The sequence below is a fragment of the Cetorhinus maximus genome, chromosome 5, assembly GCF_964194155.1.
Source record: "Cetorhinus maximus chromosome 5, sCetMax3.hap1.1, whole genome shotgun sequence".
NCBI lineage: Eukaryota > Metazoa > Chordata > Chondrichthyes > Lamniformes > Cetorhinidae > Cetorhinus > Cetorhinus maximus.
Window position 1 is genome coordinate 148,701,324 of NC_135883.1, and position 12,976 is coordinate 148,714,299.

The following is a 12,976-nucleotide window of genomic DNA, read 5'->3' on the forward strand; positions in this document are numbered from 1 at the left end:
CATCTCTCTTCATTTGTCCTTTGCATCACCCTTGTGGAGAACCACCTTCTGCAGGTGGTAGACAAAGTGAGACTTTGCGTTACTTGGGTTTTCTCTGTTTTCCATCAAAAGTGGGATTGGATTGGTGTGGGAAATTTGGGGGCTGTGATCGGTGAGCAGAAAGCTTGAAGCCTTTGATGAAGTAAGGACGGTTTATTCTGAGTAATTAAGTACGACAGATGCGCTTTCCCACTCCCCTCCTCAGACACACTTCCTTCTTCTGATATTAATAACCCTTGCAGGGGCATAGTTCCATACAAGTAGGATGCCCTTGTTGAATGCAGCCTCCTTCATGTGTGAACTTGGGTGGTAAAGAACAGCAAGCTATTCACCCAGAAATGGCAGGGGCGGGGGGTGGGGGGGGACGGTGGGACGGTGGGGGAACACAGAGTTAGTGATCATGATCAAGTACTGACCTTGACTTCCCCTCTCCTCTCAGCTTAAAAGTGTTGACACCAATTGCAAAGCCCCTACTTCTGCTGAGTTTGACTAATTCAGCACAGACCTAGACCTTGTCTAATCTGTGTGGTTTTTGCTGCTCGAAGGAAAAACTCATTAACTGAGCGATAAATTTATATTTGATGCAGAGGATTAAAATGAATGGATGATAGGGAGAAAATATTAATAGTATTACTTGTGGTTTGTTTTGCTGTTAGGTACTCCAGTTGAAAAAAGTTCCTCCGTGGACTGAAATTGCTCTTATTCCGATGCTGGGTAAGCCTAGCATTTACCCAGGATTGTACATCTTCACCACCATGAGTCGAATGATGCGGCCTGTCAGAAACCTGGCCTTGGGAAAAGAGGAGCTTATTGGGACACTTGAACAGGTAATAATCTCCCAATAGTGACACTTTTCACTTATGAGCTTTGGAAAAGCCTAATTCATTGCTCATAAGGTGATAAAAAGAATTTGGATTTTGGTAAATTTGGGTGGCCTTTGGCCTAATTGATCTCCATGCTAATCCTACATTTTTTTTCTGTCCCAGCATCTAATTGTTCCCTAAATATATTGTAATGCAAATAATAACATTTTTGACTGTGTTGAAATTAGTAGTGGGAAGGAGATTTTTTTATTTACCCTTTCATGGGATGTGGACATCGCTGGCAAGGCCAGCATTTGTTGCCCACCCTTAATTGCACTTGAACTGAGTGGCTTGCTAGGCCATTTCAAAGGGCAGTTACGGGTCAACCACATTGCTGTGGCCTGGAGTCACATGTAGGACAGACTAGGTAAGGATGGCAGATTTCCTTCCTTAAAGGAGAGTGAATCAGGTGGGTGTTTATGGCAATTGATGATAGTTTCATGGCCACCATTACTGAGCCTAGCTTTCAATTCCAGATCTTAGTCATTGAATTTAAATTCCACCTGCTGCCATGGTGGGATTTGAAGCCATATCACCAGGTCATCAGCCTGGGTCTCTGGATTGCAGGCCCGGTCACATTACCATTATTCCACTGTCTCCCCTTAAGTCTCCTCCTTAAAGAGTTGGGATACTTGTCAGACATCTCTTTACTTACCAGCGGGAAGACATGTAGATGCTTCCTGAGTATTCACTTATCTTGTGTCCAGCCTATTCACTGCTCTGTTTACGTGAAGGTGGTACAACCCTCTGCAAAGGAGATAAGTGAATTAAAGAGGAAGCTATTCTTATATTTAAAGAAAACAGGCTAAAGCACTTGAAAATCATTCTGAGGTAAATAGTTCAAAGCCAAACTAATGTTCCCTCTCTTTTAATACTAATGAACACAATTTGACTATAGTGCTGAAAAAAAGTGCTGGTGTTTATAATACATTCTGTTGTCGCTGCAGCTGTACATGAATGTTGCTATCACCGAGACGGATATCTTGCCTGGAGTAACCAGCCATCAGGAACTCTTTCCCCATAGCATGCTGAGTGTGGTGGCTAATTTCATCCCGTACTCTGATCATAATCAAAGTCCTAGGAACATGTACCAATGTCAGATGGGTAAGTAAAAATGGAAACTAAGCTATGCCAGAAATCAATAGTAGTTTAGAGATTGAAATTGCATGAACAGCTGCACCTGTAAAGAATGATTTGGCATCCGCCATTTTACTTAAGTGAAGAGGATACAACCCTTTGCAAAGGGGATAGTGGATTAGAAAGAAATAGCAGTGGAGGAATTGGTTGGTTTATTGGACATGGTGCTGGAGGAGTGCCTAGCTCCGGTGTCATGATCCACGGATTTAGATGATGAGGACGAAAGAAAAATGGAATGAGATTATGACACATTTTCTTTCATTTTAATTCTGGAGGATGAGATTGCATTGACTCAGTATGTAACAATGGCAAAGGCGTGTGATCTGCTCAAAACAAGTGTGTACTTAACATGTAGGGAACTCGCTGCCAGTACTCGCAATCTTGGCTTTGCTGTTGGAAGGACAAAAGAGGTGTCAGATGCCTCCATGCAAGAAGGGAAAATTAGACTACCATGTGTGTCCTCTTTTACTTAGAGGCTGGTTTCAGAACAGTGTTGACAGAAGTACAAATCACAAAAACATTTTAAAAAAAAAGTAATTGACTTTAATAGAGGTGTAGTCCGAACAACGTAATGCTAATTTTTAAAAAAAGCTATAAACTTGTGTGTTGAAAACCTACTTGACACAAACTCAGCTGCATTGCATAGTTGGCAAAAGTAGCCAGTCACACAGACCTGTAAGGTCGTGGGTTTGAACACGGTCAGTGCTGAGATGGCTGGGGTGGCAGTTAGCAGTTTGAATTGGTGAACCTAGGTTAAGAAGAGGTATTTGACCAGAATTCCCATTCCTGATCATTATCCAGTGGTCTGTGCTGGAAGTGAGCATGTCTGCATTTTGAGTGATGACAAGATTGTTCCCAGCTTTGAAGTCCTTCTCTCGTAGTTGAATACCTTTCCAACACTCACTGTATAAAGCTTGCACATCAAGAAAGTCCCTTTAACAAGGAACCAGAAGGTAACCAGTGTCTGTGGTACTTAAATGCTCTAGAAGCCCAAGGTCTTCAGGAGGCGAGGAGGGAAAAAATTGTTAAGGTGGTGAGATGGGGAAGGATATTAAATTAATTATGGAGCAAGACATTTTAAATCATGCCTTTCATTCTATACTAAGTACTAGAATGTAAATATGAACCTATTTCATACTTTTTCCTCTAGTGATATTTTCTTGCTAAGTTATTCTTTTATGTCAGTTTATGGCAGTATTTTTAAGTCTGCAAAGTATTGCTAATTTCTGTTCAGAAAATAAACAATGCAACTAAAAAATGTGTATAGCAAATGCTTAGCTTATTCATTTTAAGATAAAAGCAAAATACTACAGATGCTGTAAATCTGAAATAAAAACAGAAAATGCTGGAGAAACTCAGCAGGTCCGACAGCATCTGTGGAGGCAGAAACGGAGTTAACGTTTCGAGTCCTTATGACTCTCCTTCAGAAGAGTCATACAGACTCGAAACGTTAACTCTGTTTCTGTCTCCACAGATGCTGCCAGACCTGCTGAGTTTTTCCAGCATTTTTTGTTTTTATTCATTTTAAGTGTTGACGATATATGATAGTTGATATAGATATGTTGATGATAGGCCAGTGGATGACTTACCTCCCCTTCTCCCTCCTTTTAGGCAAGCAAACAATGGGTTTTCCATTACACACATACCCAGACAGATCTGATAACAAGCTGTATCGCCTTCAAACTCCTCAGAGTCCCCTTGTGCGACCACACATGTATGACTACTTCAATATGGATAACTATCCCATAGGGACAAATGCTATTGTAGCCGTCATCTCATACACTGGATATGACATGGAAGATGCTATGGTATGTATTTGTTTCTTGAATTAATCTTAAACCTGCTGAGCACGCACTCCTATACTCAGAACAAGTGGGGCGATTAATGTTTGAAACATGTGACGTTCTTTACCTGCCACTAAAGGACGCACATCTCTATAATTTTCTTGTTGGTAATTGAAAGTCCCATCTGGATTAGAAACATAGAAAATAGGAGCAGGAGTAGATCATTCGGCCCTTCAAGCCTGCTCTGCCATTCAATATGATCATGGCTGACCCTCTATCTCAACGCCATACTCCCACTCTATCCCCATACCCCTTGGCACCTTTAGTGTCTAGAAATCTATTGATTTCCTCCTTAAATATATTCAGCGACTTGGCATCCACAGCCTTCTGTGGTAGAGAATTCCACAGGTTCACCACCCTCTGAGTGAAGAAGTTTCTCCTCATCTCAGTCCTAAACGGCCTACCCGTATCCTGATACTGTGACCCCTTGTTCTAGACTCCAGCCAGAGGAAACATCATCCCTGCATCCTGTCTGTCCAGTCCAGCCCTGTCAGAATTTTATACATTTCAAAAAGATCTCCTCTCATTCTTCTAAACTCCAGTGAATACAGACCTAGTCAGTCCAATCTTTCCTCATACGACAATCCTGCAATCCCAGGACTCAGTCTGGTGAACCTTCACTGCTTTCTCTCTCTGGCAAGCATATCCTTTCTTAGGTAAGGAGACCAAAACTGCACACAATACTCCAGGTGCGGTCTCACCAAGGCCCTGTACAGCTGCAGTAAGACATCCTTGCTCCTGTACACAAGTCCTCTTGCAATGGAGGCCAACATACCACTTACCTTCTTAACTGCTTGCTGCACCTGAATGTTTGCTTTCAGTGATTGGTGTACAAGGACACCCAGGTCCCTTTGTACATCAACATTTCCCAATCTATTACCATTTAAATAATATTCTGCCATTTTGTTTTTCCTACAGAAGTGGATAACTTCACGTTTATCCACGTTATACTGCATCTGCCATGTATTTGTCAGCTCATTCAACTTATCTAAATCACCTTGAAACCTCTTAATATCCTCCTCACCTCTCACATTCCCACCAAGTTTTGTGTTGTCAGTAAACTTAGAAATATTACATTTGTTTCCCTCATCCAAGTCATTGATATATATTGTGAATAACTGGGGCCCAAGCAATGATCCATGCGGTACCTCACTAGTCACCACCTGCCACTCCGAAAAAGACACATTTATTCCTACTCTCTGTTTCCTGTCTGCTTACCAATTCTCAATCCATGCCAATATATTACCCCCAATCCCATGTGCTTTAATTTTACACACTAACTTCTTATGTGGGACTTTTATCAGAAGTTTTCTGAAAATCCAAATACACCACATCCACTGGTTCTCCCTTATCTATTCTGCTAGTTACGTCTTCAAAAACTCCCGTAGGTTTGTCAAACATGATTTCCCTTTCATAAATCCATGTTGACTTTGTCTAATCCTGTTGATGTTTTCTAAGTGTCCTGTTATCACATCCTTTATAATAGATTCTAGCATTTTCCCTACCACTGATGTTAGGTTAGCCGGTCTGTAATCCTCTGTTTTGTCCCTCCCCCCTTTTTAAATAGTGGGGTTACATTTGCCACCCTCCAATCCAGAATCTACAGAATTTTGGAAGCTGACAACTAATGCATCCACTATTTCCGTATCTACCTCCTTTAGTACCCTGGGATGTAGATTATCAGGCCTTGGGGATTTATTGGCTTTCAGTCCCATTAATTTCTCCAGCACTTTTTTAGTAATACCAATTTCCTTCAATTCCTCCTTCTCCCTAGACCCTTGGTTCCCTAGTATTTCTGGGAAGTTATTTGTGTCTTCCTCTGAAGACAGAACTAAAGTAGTTGCCTAATTGCTCCTCCATTTCCTCGTTCTCTATTATAAATTGTCCCATTTCGGACAGTGAGGGACCTACCTTAGTCTTCACTAAGCTTTTTATATACTTATAGAAGTTTTTACAGTCCGCTTTTATGTTCCTTGCAAGTTTGCACTCTATTTTCCCCCTCTTAATCAATCTCTTGGTCCTCCTTTACTGAATTCTAAACAGCTCCCAATCCTCAGGCTTGCTACTTTTCTAGCAACTTTATATGACTCCTCTTTGGATCTAATACTATCCTTAATTTATTTTGTTAGCCATGGTTGGGCTGCTTTTCCTGTTATCTTTTTGAGCCAGAAAGGAATGTATAACTGTTGCAATGCAACTGTTCTTTAAATATTAGCCATTATCTATCCACTGTCATACCTTTTAATGAAGTTCCCCAATCTATCTTAGCCAACTCACGCCACATACCTTCGTAGTTTCCTTTGTTCAGATTTAGGACCTTAGTTTTGGATTGGACTACTAAATTTTCCATTCTAACGAAGAATTGTATCATGTTATGGTCACCGTTCCCTAAAGGACCCCGCAGAACAAGGTTATTAATTAATCCCTTCCTATTGCCCAACACCAAATCTAGGATAGCCTGTTCCCTAGTTGGTTCCTCGGTGTACTGGTCTAAAAAATCCATTTTTTAAAAGATCCACACTCCAGGAATTCATCTGCCACAGTATTATTGCTAATTTGGTTTGCTCAGACTATATGTAAATTAAAGTCGCCCATGATTACTGTAGTACCCTTGTTACACGCACCTCTAATTTCCTGTTTGATGCTGCCCCCTACCTTATCACTACTGTTTGGAGACCTATAGACAACTCTCACTAATGTTTAGATTTTCTACGCCAATATCCTTTCTCACTGCTCCACTGATTTCATCCTTAACTAACAACGCCGCCCCACCTTCGTTTCCTTTTTGCCTGTCCTTCCTAAAGGGTTGGAGCAGGTGAAGCTGGAAAGAAGGCCGGAAAAAACCTCCACTCCCTTAAACGGCATAAACTTCATCATATTTCTACTTCTCTTTAGCTTGAAGTAGGGTCATACAGACTCGAAACGTTAACTCTGTTTCTCTCGCCACAGATACTGTCAGACCTGCTGAGTTTTCCCAGCAGTTTCTGTTTTTATTTCAGATTTCCAGCATCCGCAGTATTTTGCTTTTATCCCACTGGGAGCTATCCCGAGATTACTACCTTTGAGGTCCTGTTTTTTATTTCCTAGCTCTCTATATTCTGCTTGCAGGATCTTATCCCTCTTTTTACCTATGTCGTTGGTACCGATATGGACCACGACCTCTGGTTGTTCACCCTCTCCCTTCAGAATGTCCTGCAGCCGCTCAGTGACATCCTTGACCCTGGCACCAGGGAGGCAATGTAGCATCCTAGTATCACATCTGCGGCCGCAGAAATGTCTATCTATTCCCCTTACAATAGAATCCCCTATCACTATTGCTCTCCCACTCTTTTATTCTCCCTCCTCCCCCGTGCAGCTGAGCTACTTGTGGTGCCACAGACTTGGCTCTTGCTGCATTTCCTTGAGAAACCATCTCTTCAAGCGGTATCCAAAATGGAAAATCTGTTAGAGACGGAGATGGACCCAGGGGGCACCTGCACTACCCGCCTAGTGCTTTTACTCTGTTTGGTGGTCACCCATTCCCTTTCTGCCTGTACGCTCTTTACCTGTGGTGTGTTCACCTCACTGTACGCGCTATCAATGAAGATTTCATCCTTGCAGATGCTCCACAGTGACTCCAGCCGCAGCTCCAGCTCTGAAATGCAGACTTCAAGTAGCTGCAGCTGGAGACACTTCCTGCATACGTGGTCGCCCTCGATACTGGAAGTGTCCCTGACTTCCGGACATCGCACAAGAGGAGCATTCCACATGACCGAGCTGCCCTGCCATGATATACCCTTCAGTTCCCTTTACTTTTACTTCCTCCAATTTAGAGAATATTAAAGATAATAGAAATACTCACCAGGTCCTACATACCAAGGCCTTCTTTCTGAGTAAAGGTAGAAAATGAAAGGATCACCTCTGTCTCTCTTCACCGAACCCCCTCACTCACCAAACTCCAACTTAAGCATGCTAGTGAAGCCCAAAGCAGCACTCCAGTGATCACCTCTGCTATTGAAAGGGAGAGTCAGCACTTGCTTACTGACTCCTGTCAGTGCTAGTTTATCTCAACTCCCCTCTCACTTTTAGTGCAGGAGATGTGTAAAACCATGCAACTATAACCCAAACCAGGGACAGAATGCATTGGGAATCATATACATATGTTGACAGTGTTATGGGGAAACAAGACTTTTTTTATTTGTTCAGTTCGGGATGGGGCATCGCTGTCTAGGCCAGCATTTATTGCCCATCCCCTAATTACCCTAGATAACTGAGTGGCTTGCTAGCCCATTTTAGAGGACATATAAGAGTCAACCACATTGCTTTGGGTCTGGAGTCACATGCAGGCCAGACCAGGTAAGGATGGCGAATTTCCTTCCCTAAAGGACATTAGTGAACTGGGTGGGTTTTTACCACAATTGACAATGATTTCATTGTCATCTTTAGACATTTGAATTCCATATTTTTCATTGAATTCAAATTCCACCATCTGCTGTGGTGGGATTCGAACTTGCGTCCCCAAAATCAGGCGGATTCTGACCATCGCTATTAAGAGGTATAGTTGGTTAAGTTATGAACAGTTGTGGGATAAACATATTTTCAAGCCCCAGGGCTGTGTAACTGGGGGGGGGGTACCCCAAAGATGTGCTGGGGAACCCCGACCCCTGGAAGTTCCCCGGTAAGGATTGTGCGACATTTGGCCGGGAAGTGCAACCTTGGGTCTCTGGGTTACTAGTCCAGTGACAATACCAGTACACCACCAGCTCCCCTTGTGCGGCGCATTAACACTGGCATAGACCAGTTTTTGTGCTGTAAATACCATGCAACATAGTCCTGTCGTCTCATGTGGAGAAACTTATTTTAAATTCAAACACCTGCCTGTTCCGATACTGTAGGGAACTCTTGCAATTTAACCAGGTCTTTCTCTGCATTTAGAAATCAAGGCAAACCTATGCGAGTAACTGCTGCCTGACTCCTGCTTTATTACCTGAGCTTTAATAATTTATGTGTCTCATACAGTATATTTTGTCAAACCTCTCCATGTGATTTATTTGGGAAGTAAAATTTCCCATTTAGATAAGAGCAGCTGTTCTACTGAGCAAGGCAGGAGTCACCAAGTACCTCATTAAAATTAAATTATGTGTAATTACTGGTGCGCACACATGTAAACACACATCACAATTGTGCTAAAGGTCCATCAGCTGCCTATAAATATCATTTTCACAGAACTGTTCTTTATAATGGAGCATCAACTAGTGAGTTAGACAGTGGACTCTGGACCAGGGTTTGAATCTAGCTGTAAGGACCCAACCTGAAAACTGGGACAAAATTAGCAGCGTGACTAGAGAGGATAGTAGGTGCAAGAAATGAAAATTGACATACCGGTTCTGTTTGTGATGTTCTGCGAAGTTTGTTTTGATAGGGCAGCATTTAGTGAGTTTTAGTCTGCATCTGACTTGGGTGTGCTTGGTACTGGCATTGGATATTTGAAATGGAAATTGTTCCAACTGAACATTGTTACCTCAATTAGCACGTAATTAAAAAAACATTGCACAATAATAGCTGTATAATAATTCTGACCATCGCTATTAAAAGGTATAGTTGGTTAAATTATGAACGGTTCTGGGATAAACATATTTTCGAGCTCCAGGGCCGTGTAACTGGATGGGGTACCCCAAAGATGTGCTGGGGAACCCCCACCCCTGGAAGTTCCCAGGTAAGGATTGCGTGACGATTGGCCGGGAAGTGCAAACTTCCTCAGGGCATATTTGGCTTGTACCAGGAACCATCCGAAAATGCAATTTAAATCGCAAACTTCGAATAGTTCCGACTGTGTTACATCAGTAGTTACCCTGGAGAAGTTATAAGAATTAAAACCACTTCTAACTTCTGGGTAACTATTGTACAAACCCACATCGACCACCCCCCCGAACTCCTCCCAAATTGCCAGGGGACCCACCCCTCCTCCACCCGACAATCTTTCCCCACAGGACTCCCCTGGACGCACCCCACCCCCGCAACTACCACCCTTCTTCCCCCCCCGCCCCCCTTCCGCTCCCCCTGATTCTTCCACTCCTGCCCGGGCTGCCTGATCCCTTACCCCCACCCACCCAACTGCGCCCCAATTATAACCACTTACCTGACAAACCTATCATCGCTGGTTTGAAAGTGGCCGGACCTTTAAACTCACCTGATTTACAGCAGCCGGTGCCATAAAAAAACGGGGCGTGACTTCCGTCCGATTCAGCAGCGCTCAACTGAAGGCTTCAGGAGCACCCTGCCCTGCATAATTCTTGTTCATCCTTAGTTGGAAGGCCGGGCGAGACAGGATCGAGAAGATTTCCAGGTAAGAAAGTAGGAGCGGAGTGGCAGTCTTGACTCTGACTGCCGCTCTGTGGAAGTTCAGGCCCATGAAAATATTTTTGCGTTGAACTCGCTGTATGCAGTACTGACTCTTAACAGTGTGTGTTTTTTTTTTAATACATGAAAAAGATTATCAACAAGGCATCTTGGGAGCGAGGATTTGCTCATGGAAGTGTTTATAAGACTGAAATGATAGACCTCGACCAAAAGATTAAGCAAAATGATGGTTTTTATGTGTTTGGTGTCAAACCTGGCGATAAGCGAACAGCGCAGAAACTGGATGATGACGGACTGCCGTTTATTGGGGCCCTACTGGAGTACGGTGATCCGTTTTACAGTTACGTGAATCTCAACACTGGGGATAGTTCTGTGGTGTACTACAAGTAAGTAAAAAAATAGATCATCTGTGGTGCAAATACTCATGTACATTGTTACGCTAATAAAGTATGGGAAATTTGTTCTGAGTTTCTTGGCGTTGCCTTTTGTCAACAGATCCAAGTGAAACTGGAATTTGTTTCCTGTAACATTTACATTGATAACTAGATGTCTTTTGTATTTTTGCCCTCTGCACACTTGCTGACAGACATGGATCAGTTTTTTCTGTCAATGTATACTAAATGCACTAACTGGGAATTCATTCTGTTGCCATTTGTGGGATTCAGACTACATAGTGACAGTGACTGCACTTCAAAAAGTAATTTGTTGTGTGATATGATTTTGAGATGTTTCAGTGACATGATAAAGCACCGCAGTAGAGACAATACCTTCCCTCTTTCTTGTGCAATGGGCCCAAGGATGCAATCAGGAAATTTAACTAGCCTGTTTTTTCCAAACAATGTTACATTTCGATCTCCAGAAGTTCCGGCAGAGCGTGGCCACTCTGACCCGGTTGGTTACACTTCATCTCCGGGTTAGAGTTTAGGCTGTGGGTGAGGTGCCCATTGCGAAGCCTATGGTAACATACATAAAATTAACCTGCTTGTGGCTGGGTACCTTTTAACCAGACACTGAGCTTTAAAGATTGTGAATAGATTTAACTTTTTTTAATGTTGCGTATTTTCCCACAGGAGCAAAGAGAGCTGTGTCGTGGATAACATCAAAGTCTGTAGCAATGATAATGGAACAGCGGCGTTTAAGCGTGTGTGCATCACCATGCGTGTCCCTCGTAACCCCACTATTGGAGATAAGTTTGCCAGTCGACATGGACAAAAGGGCATCTTGAGTCGATTGTGGCCAGCAGAAGACATGCCGTTCACAGAGAGTGGAATGATGCCAGACATTCTGTTCAATCCCCATGGATTCCCTTCCCGTATGACCATTGGGATGCTGATTGAAAGCATGGCGGGTAAATCTGCCGCCATGCACGGCTTGTGCCATGATGCCACACCGTTCACGTTCTCTGAGGAAAACTCCGCCCTGGAATACTTCGGGAAGATGCTGCAGGCTGCTGGATACAACTACTATGGTACGGAAAGACTCTACAGTGGCATCAGCGGGGTGGAGCTGGAGGCGGACATTTTCATTGGTCTGGTTTACTACCAGCGCCTGCGACACATGGTATCTGACAAGTTCCAAGTTAGAACTACTGGGGCAAGGGATAAGGTGACTAATCAGCCCCTGGGAGGGAGAAATGTCCAGGGCGGTATTCGATTTGGGGAGATGGAACGTGATGCCCTGCTGGCCCATGGAACGTCCTTCTTGCTTCAAGACCGCCTCTTCAATTGCTCCGACCGATCTGTGGCTCAGGTGTGCATCAAGTGCGGCAGCCTTCTGTCGCCAGTACTGGAAAAGCCCCCGCCATCATGGTCTGCCACACGTCATAGGAAGCACCAGTGTACTCTGTGTCACCAATCAGACACCATTGAGATTGTCTCTGTGCCCTATGTTTTCCGATACTTCATAGCTGAATTAGCAGCGATGAACATTAACGTTCGACTCGACGTGAGATGATATGGTGGATTCATTTCAGTGGGTTTTTCTTTTTAATCAATGTATTCACTCAGCTTGTATATTTTGTACAGAGAGTGGGGAAAGGTAACATATGGTAAAAGCTGTACCACGCTGAAAGATCAGTGAAAACTGTTTCAAGCTGATTTGTATTCATACCTTGCTGTGGACTCTTGGTGGCAGCACATGCATTGACATCTTGTGGGATTTATTTGAGAATTAAGTTGCTTTTGACTGGTTGAAGATAATGCATTGGAAATTGCATTGTCAGAGAAGCTTTATAGTGAATTGTATACCACAACAGCAATATTTACAGATTTTTTGATTGTGTGAGAATCTGATTCCGTAATTTTGTTACATGTGCTAGGAAAACTGCAGCCTCGGTGCCCAGTCTGAAGACTGGGTTGTAAAAGTCTGAGGAGTGCTGCTGTGGAGACAGCACAACAGTGAATTACATTTATTTTTCACTTTTATTTTTATTTCCAAGCATTTTCTCCCTGCCAGTAGGGCTGCTTCTCATCCACTTGTTGGTATTCTGCAGCCTTCCCCCAAACCCTAGCTCTGCTACTTCGAAAGAGACCTTCGGGGTGCAGTGCACCAATTCATTGTTCTGATCTTCATTGCCTCCCTGTGTAGATTCTGTTTGCTTGATACCTCACACCTGTGACAGAGAAAGGGAAATCAAAAGCTTTTGAATTTGAAATGGTGATTTCGACTGATGACGCAGAGAATGCTTCACTGCTGAGTTTGCTCTGTCCTTTATTTGAAATGTCAAACTGGGTACTTTCCACCTGTCCTAGTGGT

At 43.2% G+C, this 12,976-nt stretch overlaps 1 protein-coding gene across 1 annotated transcript in view; it reads left to right on the forward strand.

Moving 5' to 3' along the window:
* The window catches only part of polr1b (RNA polymerase I subunit B), a 49,568-nt gene extending 37,068 nt beyond the window's left edge, over nt 1–12,500 (forward strand). Inside the window, exons 11-15 of the mRNA XM_078542676.1 lie at nt 696–866; nt 1,850–2,006; nt 3,651–3,847; nt 10,355–10,608; nt 11,293–12,500. Of these exons, the coding sequence (XP_078398802.1) occupies nt 696–866; nt 1,850–2,006; nt 3,651–3,847; nt 10,355–10,608; nt 11,293–12,175 (1,662 nt within the window). The 3' untranslated portion in view covers nt 12,176–12,500. The remainder of the gene's footprint in view (nt 1–695; nt 867–1,849; nt 2,007–3,650; nt 3,848–10,354; nt 10,609–11,292) is intronic.
* Nucleotides 12,501–12,976: the final 476 nt, after the last annotated feature.